The sequence below is a fragment of the Coloeus monedula genome (assembly GCF_965178545.1).
Source record: "Coloeus monedula genome assembly, chromosome: 1".
NCBI lineage: Eukaryota > Metazoa > Chordata > Aves > Passeriformes > Corvidae > Coloeus > Coloeus monedula.
The window spans coordinates 63383282-63406001 of record NC_138781.1 but is presented as its reverse complement, the minus strand read 5'-3'; the positions used below and the strand labels follow the sequence as shown (position 1 = coordinate 63406001).

Below are 22720 nucleotides of genomic sequence, written 5' to 3'. Positions count from 1 at the left end.
GGGGAGCCTATTCCAGTGCCCAGCCACCCTCTGGGTGAAAAACGTTTTTCTAGTATCCAACCTAAACCTCCCCTGGTGCAGCTTCGGGCCATTCCCTCTTTTTTATTGAAACTTCACTTATATTATGCCTAATTATTTTAACAGGTACTTTAATCATAAGTGCAAATATTTGTGCTACAATAGTTGTTAGTAATGGGCTGCAGCAAGTGGACATCAACTAAAGAAGCAGCCATGCTTATTTCAACACTTACTTCTTTTTGAGGAATCTGATAAAACTCAATCAGATTGATGGATTGTCAGTAGAAAAAAAGGGAAATCCAGGCAAAACTTAGTCCAAGATTGGTCTGATTTACTTGTCAGCAAAGATGCTTCTGCCATCTTACATAGTTTTCATACTTTCCTGATTCAATCAATAGTTGATTCAGATCCTCTGCCATTCTCCCAAAGGTGTTCACAAAATTGTTTCATTGTAAAGTTGGGTTTTTAGAAGAGTAGCTTCTTTTTCCATGTAGCTGACATTCTGCTAAGCATAGAGTAAAAATTATGCACATAAGGATAAATCCTGAGCTCTGTGATACTGCAGATATGAACAATTTCTGGCTTGTAAACTATGTCTGATTTTATAGCAAATGTGTTATTCTAATGTTACTCCATGTGAAATGGAAAATAGTTCTATAAAGCTTCCACCTCTGGAATGTATATACAAGGTTTTGGTTATTCTGTAGGGGAGAAGGCTTTCCCATACAGTCTGTGGAGGTTTTTCAAAAGACTCTGGTAGTACATTGTCTCTGCATCCTTATCTGGCTGGCTTTAGTAAAGAGAAGCTGAAAGCATTTTTCAGCTGTTTGTCTACTCACCAAAAATGGGGCAAAACCTCTTTAAATAGAGTTCATTAACCTTATTTTAACATATACATATACTTCCATATGCTAAATGAAATGCAGCTAGGCTGTCAACACTAATTGGCCACAGTTAAAAATGAGTTGCCTGAGCCATGTTAAACGATTTGCAAGCTGATCCCTAACATAATTGTGAGCAGCTGCATACAGGGCCTGATTGAGCCTCATCGCGAGTCTAACATGTTTTTAAATTTAAATTTGAGCTGTTACTCTCCGTGAGTGATATTTAAAGGTGTCTGCTCAAGTCCCAGTCTAAGTCTGAATTGTTTTTCCATAACTATTTCTTTTGTTTTATCAAGATCTTCTGATACTTGTATTTCAACATACAAAGAAATATAGATATGCAATATAGCATAATGTGTGTTAAGTGCTATGAAGAATCTTTGCAAACATTTGCATAATGCTAGTCTGCTAGCAAACTTAATTTGTGGTTGGAATTCTGGGACAATAAAAATGCAAGTCCATTTTGGTGACACAAAGGCCGGGTTATTTCTACATACAGCATTGAAGGACAGTTTAGTTTATACCATTATTTTTTAATCAGCTGATCTTGATCAGTTATCATAAGCTCATTTATTTTTAAATTTACTTATGCATAATTGCAATTGCTCACTTCAGAGACATTTTCAAGGGAAAACGTCTCTGCTTTGGTAGTCTTTGTTCTTGTCAGGTGCCAGCTTCAGGCACACTGAATACAGCCAATCAACTCTGCCTCTGTGTGATAGTCCTTCAGCTCTGAGTGTTCTAGCTCCTGTGTCAGCACCACTATTTCCATTCCATGTACAACTTTAATAGAGGTTAGGAAAAGCCGCAGAGCTAGAGCCCCCTGCTGATGTACAAGATTCTCTGCTGCAATGAGTCACAAAATTAATAATTCCCCAATGGCTGTGCTCTGGTAACTTTTTCATGCCTACAGTAGTGGCATTAATTTTAGATCTTGTGAGAACATCATTGTTACTCTGTATTGTTACAGGGTTTGTATATGAGCTTGCACTTTCTAATTGCCAGGGGTCACAGTCATCTCTGGCCAATATTCCCTGTCACTCCTTGTAGCAAATATGATGATACTGCTTTCTCTGAGATTAACACAGACAGCTGCCTATCCTAGATATTTCAATGCTCCAGCATCAAACTTGCTTCATCACAGAGGTATTGAGGACTGGATATAGCTGTCATACCATGACACAGAGATCATATCAGAACCTGCATGGTATTCAATCACATTAATATTGAGTTTGTTGTAGAAACAGACCACTCTTCAGCTACTGGGCTTATTGTTCACTGTTTTATGGATTACTTCTTTTCTTTTTCCTTAACTTACTCCATGCCTTATTCTGGCTATTGAGTAGGCTAGCTACACAGAATGCTTCCATATACACAGTGCTCATATTTCAGCACTACTGCACTTAAAAGCTACATGCTTGTCTTGTAGAGAGTCAAGCAGTCTTATTGCCCAGTTCAGTAGAAACCGTTTCAAAACTGCTCTGTCTTCACTGTCATCCTTAAATTTCTTGTAAAAGCAGAAATAGTTTTCTCCAAAGCTAACTATGTGAGGTGGTTTTGTTAGCTGGAGCACACTGATAAGTATCTCTTGGCTCTTGTTATAATAAAACCAAACTAATCAGGCTTATTGAGGAGGGAAGTTCACTGACATAAATAATGCTTCATGAGCCAGCTGATATCTGGTAATGCTAAGTTAAAATTAGCAAGTCAAGGCAGTTCCAAGCTGGCTTAGCCATCTTAGGGGGTGGGTTTGTTCATAGTATGTGTGAATAAATCTATACTGAACACAGCTTATCTGTGGTTTTTTAGCAGTGTTTTTGAGCTAGTAAGCCCTACTGTATCCCAGTTGCTCTACACAGCCATAGTTTGGGTTCTTTTGCAGCTGTGATAACTGCAGAAGGCTTGGCATGCAGGTAAATGAAAGCAGGTTTTTTTGCCTGTCTTTTGTTCTCACCATAATGTTTTCAATTTCATTTGGACTGTGGCTTCCGAACAGCTTTATATTCTGCTGAACAAGAAGTAAAGGAGTTCAACCTCTGAAAAGGAAAAAAACCCTTATTTTTCTCTGAAATATGTATGTAGTGATGAATATTCAGTCTCTCTAAGCAAAAGATAAGCTTTCAGTTAGCCTTGGGATGGTGAAACCCAGCACTGTGCTAAGAGAGTGTCTTGTTAAAACATGTGGTAACAAGGACTCATTGAGAGAAAGCTTTGAAAGTTGAGATGTAAAAAATGGGAGGGTGGTGTGCATATTGTATCAGCAACTGTTTTATGTATCTTCTTTTTAGGGTGAGGTGCTTGGGTTCTTACATCTTCTGGAGTAAAGTCCATAATTGTGGCTGTTATTCTACAGTATTTTCTGATCATGACTATGCAATAAGAGACTGCATTTTTGGTTGCTGCATTTCAGAAGTTTAGTGTTTGCCTCTGAGCTGAAGAACATTAAAGCCTCAAAGGTAGTTTAAATAATCTGTAATTCAGGTGAAAGTGTTCAGAAATTAGTTCAAATCAAGTTTCCTCCAACTCTTGGTTTTCTCATTTTAATGGAGTAACCAGATGGGTTAAGCCCTAAATGCTTCTCAGCAGTTTTCAAGGATAATGTGCTAAGTGTACTTGCAGGTTGGCTACACTACTAACTAATGCCTTTGGGGATGACTTGAAAGAGAATATGCAGATTAGTGTCCTAGTACTTTTCTTCATAAAAGCTGAGATTTTCCCTTTAGAAATGCAGGCTGCAAAAACCTGGATCACATCTACTATTAGGAAAAGAAATACTATTTTAAACGCCATCCACCAGTTCAGCAGGTATTTCCAGATAAAATAGTGACTATATGTTGAGAACTGTCCCATTCTCTTTTAAAAACCATTTGGACAGTCATCAAGCTGCACCGATGAAGGAAGCCTGTTCATGCCTCTTCAGATCTGCCTCTCTGTGTCAGGAAGAAACTTACCAGCTGGGCCAGAGTGCAAGTGAGTTTTAGCAGTAGATGACACTTCATCCTAGCTAGCTGCCTAGGAATCCCATTGCTTATTAGGCTTGGGCCATTAGAATGCTATCCTCTACAAAATGCTCATGGAGGGGAGCACTGCAATAGGTGTGTTCAGCATCCATAGTTTCTTTTCTTTTGTGTTTTTAAGTGAAACTACATGAGAGCAGATATTGTCAAGGGGTCACTTGACAATATTTTGATGTTCAAAAAATAGTTGTTAAATGAGGCTTATGTCCAAAAAAGGCTTGCTCTGACGGACTGATTAGAAGTAGTACAAATAGACTAAGTATTTTTTATGCTAAATGATTTTTGCCCAAATTTCTATTTCTTTATATAACCTAAACAGTATAAAAGCAGGTCAGTTCCTTGATACTAACATACTGATGTCGTGCTGCCCTCAGCACTTCATTAGCAGCTTCCTACTGATGTCTCCCCTTGGCAATGAAGTGTCAGAAACAATCCATCAGAGCCTAGGCTTTGTGCCTTCTCAAATTGCCATGTGTCATTTTTAATAGAATGTTAGAATTTCTCACCTAATATGTCAGTGGTATTTTGTGACAGTATTTAAACAACTTGTGCAAGTGTTTTTTCATTAGCAAATGGGATTAATTTATTTTTAAAGAAATTTAGATTGTGCATATCTCTTTTTAAATCTCTAGGAATAAGAAGAAGGTTATGACAGCTTCTGGCAAAAATGTGCTTCAGTTACTAGCCAGACTGACAATTCTCAGAGTCTTGCAAAATTACAAGACAAAGCTGTTGTTTGTTGTGTATCAGCAAAATATATCTTCTACTTTAAAGGAAGGGTAGCTTTGAGAACAAAGTGTGATATGGTCTTGTTTTAAAACAGATGAGCAGTACAGCTGTAAGCTGTTACAAGTTTTTAACCTGTTGCTGTAAAGTTCTGCAAGATAAGAGCTGTAGTGACGGGTGCAGCAAAAGTGAGATCCCTGAAATGTCCACCTGTGTTAAAGGAAAAGGGAACAGGTATGGATACTTCTAGTCTTTACCAGGCCTTTTTTGTTGGCTGGGAAAAGACTACAGTGATATTAGTCTTTGTTCATTTTGCACGCTTGATAGCTTCTGTGAACTAAGGAACACCAAAGATGTATTTGTACAAGAATTTTCTCCTTCTTCCTTTCCCTTCCCTCTAGGAGTTTATGTATATTAGTATTCTGTTTGTATAGCATCAATAGACTCTCTAGATATTCCAGTCTCTGGATATTTAGATAGTGCTTATTTCTACAAAAAGACTGTAAAAGAATTTGAGTGCAACAGACTATTGCCTGGGGACTCACTCACTGCCTCATTTCTTTAAGGTGAAGGTTTGCTTAAAGTGAAATCAGGACACTTAGTAATATGTGACACTTGAACTTGAGCATGCAGCTTGAGTTTCTCTTCTATTGCTGGTTTTTTTGGTTTTGTTTTTAGGACTTGCAGGTACAGGTGAACTTGAAAGATGGCCCAGTGGCACAAATATTACTCTTCAGAGGAGAATGTGCTGATAGTACCAATAGGCTGCAGTAGTAGTGTATGGTTCAGTTCATCAGATTATGAAATTCTAAATTGGTCACAAAAGAGTATGTGGTAATACTTTAAACATAACTTCTCCAAGCCATTGGTCTGTTGCAGTCGCCCACTATTCAGGTTGTGGCTACACATTTTAATAGAGATGCTTATCCAAAGTCTCTTTGCAGCGGTTTATTCCTGCTGTGGCATACTGTTAACAGCTTGGGTGTTAGTGTAGACATTAAAATGAAGAGGGATAGGGAAATGGGGTAGCTAAGCAGTAACCCAGCTTAAAAAAGTAACTAAGGTAACTAAACTGCTCCTGTCTCTTGAGATGTCACACAATGAGCAGTGAGATAGTTTTGTTGCATCTCTCTACAGCAGGACACTTGAAGTGTCAGTCCTTCTGCCTTCTTACTTCTGCTCCTCTTGCAATACCGGGAAACCCTGTGGTTAAATTTAAATGTACCATCTGTTTGTTGAAGGTGTACTCACTCGTGTTTCTGCTTGATGATTGGTAGTGTTACACAGGGGAGGGGAAAAAACTTTGGATAAATCTAAATTAGTTTTCCTTTTTGGTGATCAGTTTTTGTCCTGTAATTTCAATGTTCTTATCCTGGCTCTCTGAGAAAAAGCAAATTATGAGTTTTGAATTTATAAAAATAAAGCTAAACTCAAGCATGTGACTTTGCCCTCTTTTTTTCTTTTAGTTCATCATGATGGTTTTATTGCCATTATTATTAAAGTATCAACCCTTCAGAGATCAGATATGAATGCTTAAAGTTTAATGGTTAATTGTCTGTCCTAGTAGAAAAAGCCATGCTGTATTAAAACTTTTGCCTAGAGTCCTCCCCCCACCAAATCCAAACCTAGTGGGTTTTCTTAAAAAATATGTACCCTTTCAAGCTCATGGCAACTCATTTAATAGTGGTGGTGAGAGTTCAGCAGCTGTCAACAACAGCATGAGAGTTTAAAAAAGACACAGGTGGACAATTCCCAAAGATGTGCAGTGATAGGGTGGGAGGCAGCAGACACTAATTACAAGGATTACTTTGACTTTATATAATGGAAAACCTTCTTACCTCAAGGGTGATCAAACTTTGGAAGAGGTTTCCAGGAGTGGTCCTAGATCTACATATCTGAAGATATTTAAAACGCTCCTGAACAAAGCCTTGAGTAACTTTATAGAACTGGTCTGACTTCAAGCAGGGTGCTGGACATTGTGACTGTCAGAAGTCCCTTCCAACTTAAATTATTCTGTGATTCTAGGTGTCTAGCGACTAACAAACTCTCAGATGTCCCATAAGGTGTTTTTCACATAAAGGATGGGCTAATTGAAACAGAAAAAGCAAGATTAATATTTTGCATAGTGGAAATTCTGAGCACTCAGATGGTTTCCATTTCCTTCAAGCTTGCAAGTTATTAAGCATGTTTACTAGTCAAATCCTGTGATTTCTCAGTAGGGGAACTGGTACTGAAGAACATGCAGTTCACAACTGAGTATATAAATGTATAGCTTTTTTCTGACCAGCTTTGGTTTCAGTGGGATGCATTTTAATTTAAATGTAGTCATTCAGGACATACAAGTCAATATCTAAATTAATTATATGTGAAAGAAATCTCATAAAAGCTTTTTTCTAACGTTTGGTAATATTCCTTAAACTGTTAGAATAATTGTTTCTTAATCTACCAAACTAGATATAATAACACTGCCAGATTTGATATTCTAACCTGAAACATGCCTTTATCAAAATCAAGATGGTACAAAGGTAGTTCTCAGTGTATGGAGATGGAAATAGAGGAAAAGTGCTTCTTTTTTTAATCATGAACAAGACTAGTCATTTCTGATATTTATTCATCACCTGCTCCAACGAGCCAGTGGTAATTGTGGTAGAGAACAGTGAAATCTGTATTTGAAGTGTTTGAGACAAAGGGGTATTGGACACTTGCATAAATGCCTTATGTGACTCTAAAAATCAAGTCAGAAATTTGAAAGGAGAAAAAAGCACTCTAATGCTAAAGAAAAAAAACAGATGAGACAGAATGTGAAAGGTAAGTTCTTTTGAGGTTACTCAGAAGAAATGGGACTGAGTTATATCACACATTCTCCCTTAAATTTTATGTACTGAGGGACAATTTAACCTAATTCAGACTGTTTATCCTTCCTGTGACATCATTGTATAAGAAAATTTTTTGTTTCAAAGTTACTTCAATTCAGCCCAAATCTCTTGATACAGACTGTAGGAAATTGTAGGAAAGTTTAATTGTTCACGTGTATTATGCCATAATATCACCTCTGAAAAGCATGCTGAAATACTTGCTAGCTTTTTTGAAGACATAGGTGGTAATATCCTCAGTTAACTGTACCTAAACATTCGGGTGGTAGGAATAAACATAAAAAAAGCTTTTCAGTTCATTGAGGAAAAAAGTGAAATGAAAAGTTTTCATATACAGAAGAAAAAATTAAGATCAAAGCTAAGTTTAAAAATATTAGTTTTTTCCATATTTGGAAAAAAATTTGTGATGTGAAACTAAGTGGATTCTTTTCTGTGCAGTAAGGTCATGGTGCAGCCCACAGTTGCTTATAGCTATGAGAGTGACCTGAAAAGTCGTTTGCTGCTGAGGAGGCAGCGTTCTGTTCTCTGTGTCAGCAGAGGATTGCTTCCCTGCAAAGAGCCCTAGGACAAACCTCTTCCAACTACTTGCTTTTTTGCCGTACCTAAGGCCAGAACTTTTCATAAATAATGGTCAGTAAGAGACTAAAAACACATTCTTTCTCTGAAGGGTAGCTGTAGATCATGCTCTTCCTCACTGGCCTTTAACTTACGTTGTTGGAGCCTTTTCTGGAATTTTTGGCATGGATATTTTCAGCAGTCTAAATTGAAGAATCATTGCATTTAGCAGCCATGGAGTTCTTATGTATGCTAGGGTATCATTGTCCTAGAAATGCTGTAACCAAAGGAACAGAGGGCTCCACGCTTGCTGCCTCCACTGGGCTCAGGTTGTCTCTCCTCTCCATCTCACCTAGAAGCGGATGGGCAGGGAAGGTGGAGTGGGAATGCTGTTCTTGTTTTCAAGTTGTTCCCATTGAATCTATCCTCCTGCATAGGTGAACAACTGTATTCTGGCCACAGGTATTGTGGTAATTTTTTTTTATCTTTGACTTCACTGTTTGAAAAAAATTACAGTGTAGATTTACAGGCCTATTGCTATTTAACAATCTTTTGGCAGAGGATTTATTTTGAAAACAGAATAAAGGAAAGGAAGATTAGAGTTATGGATGGCTTTATAATTGGATGAAGCCATAGCTTCCAGGCTCCAGTGATGTCTCTGACTCAGAAAGGCTTTGGAGAAATCATCATATTATCTCCCTTGAGATATTTTCTCTTTAGAGACTTTAAATTAAAAATTTGTTGTGAATATTACAGTTGGTAACTTTTAGTCCATGTGAATTTAATTTGAATTTCACAAATTAGTAGTTAGGAATGGGCTTTTTCATCTTTCCAACATCAGTGAAGTGTTACTAATTTAATGGAAGAAAGCAATTTTCATTATACTAATAATCAGAGAATCATATAATGGTTTGGATTGGAAGGGACTTAAGTCATCTCATTCCAGCCCCCCCTGCCATGGGACTTAGACCATCTTGTTCCAACTTCCCTGCCATGGCCAGGGACACCTTCCACTAGATCAGGTTGTGCTGAGCCCCATCCAACCTGCCCTTGAACACTTCCAGGGATGGGGCATCCACAGCTTCTCTGGGAAACCTGTTCCAGTGATTTACCATCCTCACAGGGAAGAATTCCTCCTGATATCTAATCTAAATCTGTCCTCTTTCACCTGAAAACCATTCCCCCTTGTTTCATAATAAAATTTATGTTTTAGAAGGACTTCAGAATCCTTAAGTCAGCACTCGAAGCACCCTAATTTCCAAGGAAAGATTGCACCTTGTGTTTCTTTTAGCAGTTTCAGGTATTTGTTCTAGGCATCTTAAGAATGTTTACAAGGTTTCCACTCAAATCTAGACATTGATCTCCAGGTAGGAAATTCAAAGTTTTAAATGGGATTCTTTGAAGAATCAATCTCATTCAATCATATGAAGGATACGGGATTAGTGTTGCTTTTTAATACCAATATTGGTATGCAATCTCTAAGTGACATTTTATTTCATTCTAGTCAAAGTATTAACTGCAGTAGTGAAGCCCAAATACAGTGAATTGTGCAGCTGTAGTTGCAGTTACCTTTCCTTTTCATTTGCAGAGGTTAAGTGGTCAGATTACCAGAGGCAGTGGGTTTGGGATTTTTCCCTTCATATGTGCCTTTAAGGAGCACAGTCTATTGCCCAGGGCTGCAATTAAAGCTTGTGCTGGCATTGTAGCCAGTGCTGTGAGAAGCGTTGGGAACTCCAGCTATTGGGGCTCCACTGCCTCTGTTCATTTCCCAGCAAGGTCCCAGTGCAGCCTCCAGGGATTGCAGTGGGGGCTCCTTGTAAATTACTTCCACGTGGTGTTTTTAAATTGCTGGTTTTCAAATTTGAGCATAGCAGCTGTCCTCAGCATGGAGCCAAGGCTTTTTCTTCTCACATAATTGCTTTTCATCCTAAAACTGGCTAATAACCTCCTGGTTATTACCAGGAGCTGCTAATATTTCTATGTGCAGTTTGATGACAGTAGGTGAAAATCATTCCAGACCACAAGTGCCAGGAAGCACAAGTTACAGGTTTGGTTTTGCTCTCATTCTTAACGCCTGACTTTGAATATAACTCAGAAATCTGTTTACTGCCTGAACTAAAAAAAGCTACCCATGGTTAATGCCCCTTCACAGAGGAAAAGGGCAATCACCTCCCACTCAAAAATATACCATAAAGTATTTAGAAAAGCAAAATGTATTTTAAATAGTACTTCTTGAGCATGAAGATCTCATTCTGGGACTTCAGCTGCTGAGGAACAAAGCAGTAATGTCTTTATTTCACTAATACTTTCCTATTACAAAAAGACAGTAAAACGTTGTAATGTTTCTTTAATTGCTAATGAAAGAAAATTGAGGGTGTCTTTTTGTTGAAAGGGAGAGACAGTGTTTATGAATATAAATACAGTAAATAATAAAAATTACAAAGAAAAACACATTCCCTTATTTTGAAACTATTTGGATATTCTGAAAGCTTGTTGTAAAACCATTTTACACCATTCAAACCAGATTCTATGTTGAATTTATTCACAGAGTGAATAACTGCTTGTCTGTGATCCTTAATAGAAATTCACTTGACTTCAGGTATTTTTACTTATTCTAGGAAAGGTTTGTTTTGTTTTGGAATTTCAATGAAACTCTGTCTCTAAGTACTACTATGCTTTCTTTACACTTTGATTTTGCTTTTTTGCTGTTGGGCTTCACTAGAAATTAAGAGTATTTTCCAGATATGTTGTTGAACTCAGCCCTTTTTATCAAGGGTACAATGTAACACATATATGTAAAAACTAGATTAATACTGTATTCAGTAGAAGATAGCATCCAGATAGTCAGCTATCACCGAAACTTTACTCTGACATATAGAGTTGCATAACTAGCACCTGATCTTGCTTAAGTTTGACATATGGGTAACATCTGTATTATGCTGTTTAGCACAGAACCCAGTGGGATTTGAAATTAAGATGACTGCCTGTGCAAGTTAAGTGACCAGCACTTCACTTTCTGCCTCGTGCTTGTGCAGGTGCTTTGTCAGTCCTGTCATGGCCTCTTGCTCTTCTTTGCAAAACTGCGCTTCTTTTGTGTGGAGCAGTTAAACTTTCCAAGTCAATTGCACAAACATAATTTCTTCTGTCCCTCTCTTGATAAACCTTTCCTTGCTTTTCCAAATGCCGGGTGTACGCTTTGAGCAGCTTGAGGAATGAAAGGACAGTCATTTCTGATTGTGCCACAATCATGATTTGTTGAGAGATTGTGCACACTGTGTAGAGCACTGTTGGGTGACTTCTTGTAAGCTGGGTTATGGGAATATAACTGCACCTGCTTTAGAGTTAGCAGTGCTGTATTAATTCCTACAAACTACATTATAGTGTGGAGTTAATAAGCTTTTAGAGTAGTATTTACATTTATTTTGCCACAGACAGAGCAGTTTTTTCACACTTCTGCCCTGGAAAGTTAGAAAGTTCAGTGCGCAGCTCCAGAAAGATAGAGCCACCACTCTCTCTAGTTTGATTTACAATCTGATACAACCATTCACTGTTAATTTTACATGCTCAGAAGTGCTGCTTAGTTTGTAATTTTCAGTGTCCCCTTTCCTACGTTATCTTTATTTGTCTTCTCATTTTCTGCTCTTCTAAAGTTTGTGAAATAGTCAGCTGATTTCTGTAATGTACTAAAAAGCAATAGTTTGGGACAAAGTAGCAGGGAATGTTGGAAGGGGAGCCAGGGGTTATAGGATCCTTTTAGAGTTATTTTTTGACCTTATATACCATAGGGGGAGTATAAGGTACATATTGAAACCTTTTGACACAGGTGGCAGACTATATTAGTTTTTGCCAGTTTTTTCTAAGAAAAAATGCATTCAACACAATCTCAAATGCTCAGGACACACAGGTTTTTATGCTGAAATGGAGTTGGGTTTTATCTGTACTTACTGTCAATACCAGTTGCTTGCATTGCTAACAATGAACAGTCATTTTTGTGGCAGTAGAAACAGACCTAATGAACTCCTTTAAATGCTTGGTGGTTTTTTCTGATTTTTCCCTTAACGTACACAATCAGTTGGAGCAAAAGTCTTTTCAGAAAGATGGGGGGGGGGGGGGGGGAGGGCCAGAAATGTGTGTATCTTCTGTGCAGTACAAAATTTCCAGCTGTTTATCAAACCTATTGTTTTTATAGATTTTTTTTCTCTAATTCCTGTAAAGTGTTTCAGACCATTGTAGCACTTTTAAGAGATCTTTTGAGCAGTTCCAAGTGTTGTCCTGTTGGCTGTCTAAGGTAGCTTCTCAATTCTATTAAAACTTGAATCCTAAAGTACTTGCTAGTTGAAAAACAAGAATTAAAGTTTATTCACAGCTCCTTTTTCTTTTTAAATCTGTAGTTTGCACTACTGTGTATGTAGTTGCTACTTGAAAAAATGTAAGGTATCATGATAGCTCTCTGTCATATCCATAAAGCTGTATCAAAACATTGCCTGTAACTTAACTTTATGAAAAATTGAAGTTGCTCATAGCAGTTTCTTTTTTGGTGTTTTCTTGGAGTCTTGATTCAATTTGAATGTGTAAACTCAACTTCTAGAGTGAAAACACTTTCAGCTGATCTGGTTTGTTAATACTACAGAAAGTTCTGACTTTCTTTTTAGCAAAGCTTTAGGTACTTTTCAGCTCTTCATCAGAGAATGAGACTAAAAATCTCATTGCTCTTTGGTCTTTATACTTTGCTTGAGTGTGTGCTCTGCTCCTCCTAAAAGAGAAATAAAATAACTTTGTCAGATGAGGACTTTTACTTGGTTTTATAATTGGGTGTTTAAAAGAGTTGTCAGGCTTTTGATTCTCTTTCTGAATTGAACAACTTTGTCATTTTCAAGGGATGAATCATTTTTCAATGTTAATCATTGTTGCTGGAGTATAAAACTCTATTTCAAAGGTAGCTGCTATGGGTGTTAAAAGCAGTAAGCATCCCTTCACTGTATCTTATCAGTAAGATTTGGTATTAGCTGGCATTTTCTTCTGAAGTGTTATATGTTCCACTTAATAATATAAAATCTAATCCCATCGATGAAGCTATAGTTGATACTTGGCACATCTATATCTGTCATGTTCTGAATCAGATTAAAAGTTTCCTCTACTCTTTGAACTTTCTTATTTATTCAAAGTTAGTGATAGATAAAGATAGGTAGTTGGTGTATAGATATTAATGAACTTTTTTTGCCTATTAACTTGTTCAAGTGTCAAGGGCTGAAATCTCACTACCTCAATGAAAATACGAGGTTTTTTCCATTTCTTTTGAGAATTGTGGAAGATGAAGATGTAATACTTACATTTTTCAGCACATTTGCAATTTAGCCAATAATTAAGCAGGAATCCATGTTTGGGGTGCCCTTCTAGTTTGAGAGATTTGTAGGGACCATCCCACATTGTTTTCATGTGCAATGATTTTCAAAATTTTATGTATTTCTGTGATTTATACATGCATTTTATATGGCCTTTCAGAGAAATAGCATATATATGTGTACAACTAATTCTAGTAATTCTAATATTAAATGGCATTTCAGACTTCAAACAAATAATGTTATTGTACAGGATGAAAGAAAAATAGACATGGCAATAACTAGACTGCTAGTCTGTCAAAACTGTTCACACAAAGTCGATTTTAAAAGGCTTTCAAACTTCAGTTTGAGAGAGGCATCTGTAATAGTGAATGTCTATCAGCCTAACTTTATCCTTTGAAAACCTTAACATATTTTGTATTGAGAACATAGTTTTAAACATAAGACTTTCTGGAAAAGTATTGCTTTTGGAATGAAGGAATGTAATTTTAAATGTTAAAGACTTGCAGGAAAGGAGTTGTCAAGAGCTGTGGATCTGTGCTGCCATTCGGCTGTCAATTACTGGCCATTCAGCTACCTGGAGCGTCTTTTACCAAAGCTGTATGCGCAGGGTCTTCCTGCTATCCCAAGATGTAGCGCTTAAAACACTTGACACTTTCACTGTGTTCTGTACACACAGAAAAATCCCCATCCTGTGTACTCCACATTTTTCTACTTGGTTCACTGTTGGCTTATCTCTAGCAGTGTTTTCAGTCTCCCTGACCCTTAATTGTGTTCCATGATTCTTATTTGTCATACATATGACAACTTTTGCTCACAGGAAAAACATTTTTGGACTAATGCCATTTGATTTGACACAGCAGTTCCTACAGTTTCTACCTGAAACTGCCTTCTGGATTTAGATGTGGTACACTGGTTTGCAGTTCCTTTTAATGAGCTAAACAAAGAAATTAAAGGTCCATTTATTAATGACTAGATATAAGTGATTTTCTTACAGCTTTCTTTTAGCTGTTGGGATTATTCATGTAAAAGCAACAGATTAACAGCATAAAATCTTTTAGCCCATTTTCATATGCAGATATTTTTCTTATTGATAAAGTGCGGGAGCTCAGGGGGTTCGGACGGTCGGGACGGTGACGGATGGAGACGAGAGATCTCTGTAGTCAGATCTTGGAACATGCGGTTTATTGCAAAGGGCGTGGGTACAGGGGCACTGCTTAGAGCTGCAGCTGGCAGCTCTGAGCAGGCCCAAGAGAGCAAGAGAGTAAGCAGGTAAGTAAAGAGAGGGAGGGGGAGAGAGAGGAATGAGGGTGAAGAAGTAGTGAGAGAGAATGTGTGTAGAGTATAGTAAGAGTGTATAGTAAGAGTGAATAGTAAGAGTAAGAGTGTGTATAGTAAGAGAGTGTATAGTAAGAGTGTCTGAAGTCCTGGTTACAATACAATAAATCATCTTCTGTACTGAATATTCTAATTGTCACTAACCAATCTAATACAAGATACAAATCCTATAGCATTTACATACAGCCTATAAGAGTTCTTATATTAACCATAGAGTGTTACATCTTAACTCCTAAAAACTACTCTTTGGACCCCTTCTGTTGAGCTAGTAGGGTCTGCTCTGACCCTTGGACCTGCCTGCAAGCAGAGGGTATTGTTCAATCAAGAGGGGATTACCTTCAGTTGGCCATACCATTGTTTTCCAGTTGTTCAGTAACTAAGATTTGGTATCTCAAAGGTGGCTTTCATTTCGATGTCGCTTATAGTTTTCATATTCCCAAAATCTTTTGTCAGGCAATCATATTTATAAGGCTTTCCTGTTTCATCTTCCCCAACAATAAAGCAGGTGTGGATTAGGGAGAACAGAGAGTAGTAGTGAAGCATATTTTAATTTGTGTTGAAATAAGCTGCTTCTAGGAAAAATTCTTAAGTATCAGTAGAGAAATGCTCACACATGGCTTAGTTCCATGTCTTCTGCCATTCACAAAAAATTGAGACTGTGGGATCTTCACCTGTGTTTTCTCATGTTTTCATCTCTTTCTCAAGGTTGAATGCTAACCCAAAAAGAATATAACCTTTTGAAGCTCATTAGGGTGGCTCATGAGTATGATTTGCTTTTAATGATGGTTTCAACAGTACTGAACCTGTCACAACAAATTTTTAGAGGATTATCAAATCCTATGCTAACTTTTCAAAAGTAAAGACCAAACAATTATTTAACAAAATATGTAAGCCCTTTGATAGATTTATCCTTAATAATTAGCACAATCAGATAATCTGGATAAAATGGGGTTTGTACATTGTTTCATTCATACTGTATTATTTAGAAATAGACTTCTTTATAGTTATATATATTTATCAAGGAATACCTGTAAATATAAGAATTCTTAGTAGAGATTTTAATATGCCTTGCCCATGTGATTCTGTATGCTATAATAATATAAAATGTATGCAGTAGAAAGTATGCATCAGTATGTTACGATAGTATTAATCATCTATCTCTTTAATTTCAAAAGACAGCACTCTTTTTATAATAGTTTTCTGTGTGACTGTCATGTGAGTATATGTGTATCTATCTTAAGCTAAACATAGAATAAATATTTGAATAGAATGTTGTTAGTTGTTACAGAAACTGCATTGAAGACATTGGGGTTTAATTTAAATTTTGACAGAGGAGGCCAAGGAAACTTGAAGCATATTCTTAATGATTATTGAAGAGTGATCCAATAATTATGAAAGATTATTACAGAGTAGTCTGCTGGAAGATAAACTGACTCCTCTACTCTTTGGCAGGTGGATGACATCTTAGGAGAAGGCAGTGATGAAAGTGATACTGAAAAAAAAAAGCCAGGAGAGGAAGGTGAAAAACCTCAGACTAGTGCAACAGAGACTCTAGGGAGGAAGACAGATCAGAGACCTGGATCATCATCATCATCATCAAGTGAAAGAAGTTTAACAGGCACTGTACCCAGGTATGAATATTTCAAATGTCAGAAGATATGTTTCATTGTGTTTGTGTACTATTCAGCATGCTTTTTTACAATCTGCCATTTGCAATCTGTTGTTAACCTATGGATGTAGGCAACTTTTTCTTGTAAGCCTGTGAAATGCTTATCTCTGCAATGTTTTGGGATTTATTTAAGGAAGTGGTCTTAGTAAATGTCTTACTGAGAACCAGGGTATAACCTGTTCAGAAAGAACTGAAGGCAACTGAACTGCACTTCTTTTAAAATTGTCTCAGTCCTGTGTCAGATATAGAACCATGTCCTCTGCAGTGTCGCTTTGAGTAAAATAAAGCATGGTTTTGGAAAGCTATGCTTTTTTATCCCAAATTTTTGAGATACTTTTATATTGGTCATTCATAACAATGAGGTTGTTGGAATGCTTTTCTACTCAGAAAGAAATTTAAACTTGCTAGTTTCTTCTTCAGAATATGTCTTAGTGTCCCTGTATTGACTGTTGGATGATGACTATCAACCACTTTGCTAGTAAACTAGAACTTAATAAACTAAGTGCTTATGTTAAATATGTTAAAGAATGGTTCTCAATATGCAACCTGTTAATAGTTTTTAAGCTTAAGAATTTAGAGCAAGCAATACAAGATTTTAATTTAGAATTGCAGGGGTCATCATCCTGTACCACAGGGTGTTGAAAGTGCAAACATGATTCAGATGTGTGTTGTAGTTCCTTTCTGCTCTCTAACCAAACTCTGTTCCAACCATAAGACTTTAGGCTCTAACACTTTTTCCTTAATGAGGATAATAAAAGTATTTGGTCTTAAGCAACTGACTTGCAGTATTTTAACTTTTCTGAGCTTTGTTCTAGCACACAAGGAAGGTATGAGAGAAACTGCAAAAACTGCCACAGAATGTGACATACAAACATTCATGGAGAGATTTTGATTGGGGTAATAATGTTGCTGTATGTTGGGTTTACTGGAGAAGGAGCTACGGGGAAGCTTGCATGGCCTCTTAGTTTATCATGGGTATTCCTAATCATTGAACTTCTTCAGGAAAAAGTCTGAAAATTATGATAATTCAATTTGTCTCAAATGGATAGAAGAAAAATTCTCTCGTAAAAGAAGTTTGGAAGAGGAAAGGCAAGCAAATGATCAATGTTATAGAGCGCAGCTTGAAAGCAGCAAGGCATGGTGGTGGCATGTCACTGTTAATTCATCCTAATACTGTGATGTTTCGTTGTGTAGAAGACATACAAGTTTCTGGAAACCTAAGGGAAGAAGGAGTCACATGAAGGAATATTGCTACATATTATTCCGCAAAGATGATTGTCTTGGTTTGAAAGACAGGTGTCTGCTAAGGCAGAAGCCTCCCTTGGAATGGCAGATGCAACCCCCTTCCCTCCGAGTTATTATAATTTTGAAATCAAGGGGCTTTTAGGCAAAGATGTGGGAAATAGGAATAACAGTTCTTTACTATTATATATATAACCAGTCAAACAAACAACAATAACTATGGCAGTAACAGCAAACACAAACCCAGTCCCAGCCTTCTCGGCTGTCGGGCCCTTTCCCCTTGGGTGCAGTTCCGCTCGCAGCCGGCAGGGGCGCTGGCGGCTCCCGGTGAGCAGGGCAGGTGCGATGGTTCCCCCGCGGCTGCAGGGGGCGCTCCGGAGCGAGCTCGGGAAACACGCGGCACTGGCGGCCTGGGATCCCGGGAAGGGATGGAACAAAGGCTTCACAAACCCCTGGGCAGCTGATCCCAGTGTCCGGCTGGACCTTCGGGAACAGCAGGCTGGAACGGCAGGGACGAGCACAAATCCCAGCTGGCAGACAAGATGTATCCAAACGGAGAGCCCCCTGGAGGTCTGGGCAGGCAGGACGAGCAGGGCTACAACGCAGCGAAGGCTCAAAGCAATGGCCGGGCAGGGCGGCCATGGCCCAGCTCCGAGCGGGGCAGGGAAGGTGGGCTTGGGATCCCAGTGTTTTCTCCAGCAGAAAGAAAAGCAGCCATAGGAAAAACAGCTTCCTTTCTCTCTTGACACCAAGACCCAACTGACCCCACACCCAGGTGAAGCAAAAGAGTAGCCAGGCGCACCCCACCCCCAGTGGGTAGCTCTTTGTTTTCTTAAGTACCCAGCGATTTGTTGTCTTAGTAACAGTATGGGGGAAAATTCCTTTAACGGAAAAAAAACTTAGAACTCCTAAAAAACCCCGACAATGGTGTAAAAAGACAGAGCAAGTGCATTTGTAATTAACTTTTGTTTTATATACAGGAAAGTTTGTAAGTTAGCTTGGCAATATTTCTTCACTCAGAAGCTAAGTAGACATAGTAGTGTTCTTGCTGGGATAAAGTCTTTGAGCAGCTTCTTAAGTAACTTTTCTATTTTTGACCTCTCCATGTCTTAAGAGTTTCCATGTCAGTTTGTTAAATTGCATTCAGGATTGAGCTTGAATGGCATGCGGGAAAACATACGAAGTGCTGGTTCAGATGCTGACCCAGTGTCTACTAGGCAGGAAATCCTTCTTGATAAAAAGGAACCTGTCATCCCAGTTATATTTTAAGTTTGAAGCTTTAAATTGATGTTTTCATGGTCAGTCAGTGTTGTATCTGCTAAAGAGATACCGTATAAGAGGGATAATGTAAGAACAGTCTCTGAAAAACAAAAGATAAACAAGAAAAAGGCAGTCCAGATATGACCTAGTACTCCTGTCTTCTGGCTCAGCTCATTCCTAGATAAGGCCTACAGGGGCTGTTGGTTTCTGGTAAGCATTGCTGCTCCTCTACACCTTTCCAGTAGTTACTGACACTGGAAACACAGCACTTACAAAAAGATCTAGCGCTTACACTTAATGTTACTCTTCAGTCTCGAAACTTACAGAATACCTTGATCATTTCTCTGATTGGTGCCACTTCTGAAATTGTCAAGCACGGAGAAAAAATCTTTGAGAAAACTGGTAGCTCCTACTGGAGGGGAAATGCAGCCTTTCTCCCACATCCATTGCTAATTCACGATCAAGGAAAATTGAGCTCAGAGCCTCAGAAATCCCTCAACTATCTTTCCTGTGCCCATTTACTAGAATTTTAAAAGGAACAGTGATATTTTGATTCCTAAGTGTTTTCTTTCAAATATAATAGCACTTCCTTACAACAGTCATTCTTCTAGAAGACAGAAATTATAGTTTTCCTTTCTTCCTTACTGACAGAAAAGACTGCTGCAAATTCCTGTGCAAAATTTTGTTGATGACATCTTTTATCCCGATTGAACAAGTATATTCACTGTCACTGTAGCTTTATTCCAGTTCCCTGTCTTGAGACACTCTACTTTGAGAATCTTAGGACCTAAGTTTTTTTACAGCTCAGTGCTTCTCAAGCTGTCAGCCTCACATTTGTTATAGTCTGGGATATTTTTCAAAAACTATTTCAGTGACAAACTACTTCAAAACGTATTAAGGAGCTAGCTGGTATATATGGTCAAAGTCTTCTTGAAAGTACCCTTAATAGCCAGCAGCACATCTCAAATATGGCTGACAAAATAATTATAGAAATGCAACCATTTTGCCAAAGAATGATGGTTCCTCTGTTTTCTTACCCAAGCAACTCATTGCATTGTTTCACTAGTAAAGCTGTAATGTTATTACACTGAAAAGTCCTCCAAAATTCCTTTCCAGGTGATGTGAGTATGCTGTTGATTTGATTTTTACAGTATGGAAAAGCTGAAGATCTAAATTTAGAAATATTGGTGATTTAAAGTCATCCTTTTGTGCCTCCTGGATCATTTGTTGCATTAGCATAGCTCACTTAATCATCAAGCAGTGTGTCTGTTAAAGAGCTTCTGTGTAAGGTCACCCTAGAAAAAAATACATTGAGTGAAGTTAATTTTAAGAATTAAATCTTTCATTACCTCCTTCCCTTAGAATAGATTTTATTTAAGGGGACATAAATTTTATTTATTTATTTATTTTATTTTATTTTATTAATACTCAGTGATGTCTAACTGCAAAAGGAAACAGGATCAAAATTTCTGTATGTGGTCAGTGCTTGGATGTTTAAGAAAACAGTAACCTTAGTTCCAGAGTGAGCAAATGCTAAATTAAACAATTGTTTGCAATTGCAGGTAATTGGAAGATGTTGTTTGTCTGAAGAAAATACAAATTCATTTTGCTCTCATTGATAGTCCTATTACATAATTGTTTCAAACTTGTGATCGGAATTCTGTGATGTGCGGTTAATGCTAAACTACTTACATTTCTGGAGCCATTAGAGTTTTCCCATGCATAATAGTGAGGTCCTTTTGAAAATCTCTCATTCAGACTCCCTCAGTAAGAACTAGAGTTCATTATTAGAATTGGCCAGAACTAGAGTATCAGTTCATTTCTAAAACTGCACTGTGGTTTTGGCTGTGGCCCTGCTGTGTCAGTGGCCGTGGGATTACAGAGGAAAATGTCTCATTTCAAAGGCTGTTCCCTCAAAGCTTATTCCATCTATGTTCGTGTTGCGGAGGCAGCACTTCAGTTAAGCATTGGTGAATGAGGTCGAATCTTTCAGCTTGTTCAGGGGGTTTAAGATCTCTTCGTAGAATGAAGATTGCTGGAAGACTACAGAAAGCAAATGCGGCCCATTTATTGATTTTGGCAATGAGATAATGAATCCCAAATCAATCAAAGTGTGTCTGATAGGAGCGGCAGCTCGTTGTTTCTTGATGTAATTTGGTAAATAAATGCAGTTTTCCTACTTGAATGAGTTTAATGCATTTTAATGGGCATCTCACTGCTGTTTTAGAGAGATCCAATATGTCTCCTTAACAAAGCAGGAAACCCACTCAGCCTTTAAAGAGAATGTATAATCATTGAGTAGGGAAAAAACCAGACCTAAACTCTGCAAAATTAGAGATCCGTGACAGGCAGCCACCTCCTCTCCCAGTTGCAGGAAAGGCTGATTTGCTTTAAGAATTCGCAGTGATAGATGGCATTTGTCAGTTTGAACGTGCTTCCCTGGAAATGCTTTTCTTAAGGTGAAGCAAGTTAAGGAAGCTCAATACAGATTATGTGATGGCTCTAACTTTATAGATTATTACATTTACAAAGTTTCAAATTGTTAGAGTCTGTTTCACTGAAAACAGCCCAAATTTGTCTCCCATGATTAATTTCCTGTAAGTTCAGTCTAATTCAGCATTCTAAATTAAATATTTGGGAGAAGAAAACATGCTTCAGGTAATAAGATGTGATTAATATTTTTTTACGTAACCAAATTCTGACTGAATATTTTGCAAGGTTGATACAAGTACTTTTTTCTTGCGTTTAAAACTTAACTTCTGTGGGTAATACAACACCTGGAATGGCCAGCATGTTCCAAGTCTGTACAGTACTCTTTAAATGGCTATTCAGAGGGGCATTTTGAGGTGTTAAGAGCTGAAACTTTCACCAACTTCATTCTTCCCAAAACTATTGATTGCATTCAACTTCCAAAGTAGAAATTTTTGTTGATTCCTGGTGGGCTGGGATTTTTGTTTGTTCATTTGTTTTTTGGTTTTGGGGTTTTTTTTGGCATAACTATTGTTCTCAGTTACTGTAAGTGGAGAGTATGTTTAAATGACGGAGTTTCTTTACATTTCTAACAGTTTGCAAGTAAACAGACTCTTTGCTGTAGTCCACATAAGCAATTAAAAAATTACTGCAGTTTCAGTGAGATTTTTTTCCCAGAAGTAATGGTGAAACAGTCCAGACTGAAATCCAGGATCAGCTTCTAAAGAGAAATGCTTCTGTTGGCAGCACATCTTGCTGTTTTCACATGAGCCGGCTGTTCTGCAAAATTTTAATGTCATTTCTGTTTGGAAGTGATTTTGATGAAGAGTCTAAAATGGAAGAGGATTCTGGGCATGCAAAGCATAATTTGCTTTTGTACTTATATATTAAAAATTAGTTTTCATATAGGAACGTTTTTATTTGAAAGCTCTCTTGTGATCCAAAATTTCCACATGAGAAAATCAGTACTGAGCTAATAATAGCTTTTTTGAAGCCATTTTAATTAAATTTTTTCTCCAGTGGTAATTTTTTTTTCAAGTATGTCTAGTCCCAAGTACTCTACCCTCTGCTACGTTGAATCAACACTTACTTTCAGTTTGCCAGCTAGAAAATTGTAGAGCCAGGTTCTAGAGGATTGAATAAATGGAAACAAGTGCTGGATCTCAGTTGATAGTTTATTTATGTATCGAGGGTATGCCTTTTTCAGGCCCTCTTGAAAATTGTCCAAATGTCCTGAAAATCAGGAGTCCTTCAGCAGTGATCTTTATCTGTTAGGGTTAGAATCTGATTAGTGACCACCTTCAAAGCTTCATTAGGGTTGCTTTAGGCA

At 37.7% G+C, this 22720-nt stretch overlaps 1 protein-coding gene across 1 annotated transcript in view; it reads left to right on the top strand.

Annotated features, from left to right (window-relative positions):
* CTDP1 (CTD phosphatase subunit 1) overlaps positions 1-22720 on the top strand; it is a 103301-nt gene that overhangs the window by 53988 nt on the left and 26593 nt on the right. Inside the window, exon 12 of the mRNA XM_082278162.1 lies at positions 16203-16381. Within this exon, the coding sequence (XP_082134288.1) occupies positions 16203-16381 (179 nt within the window). The remainder of the gene's footprint in view (positions 1-16202; positions 16382-22720) is intronic.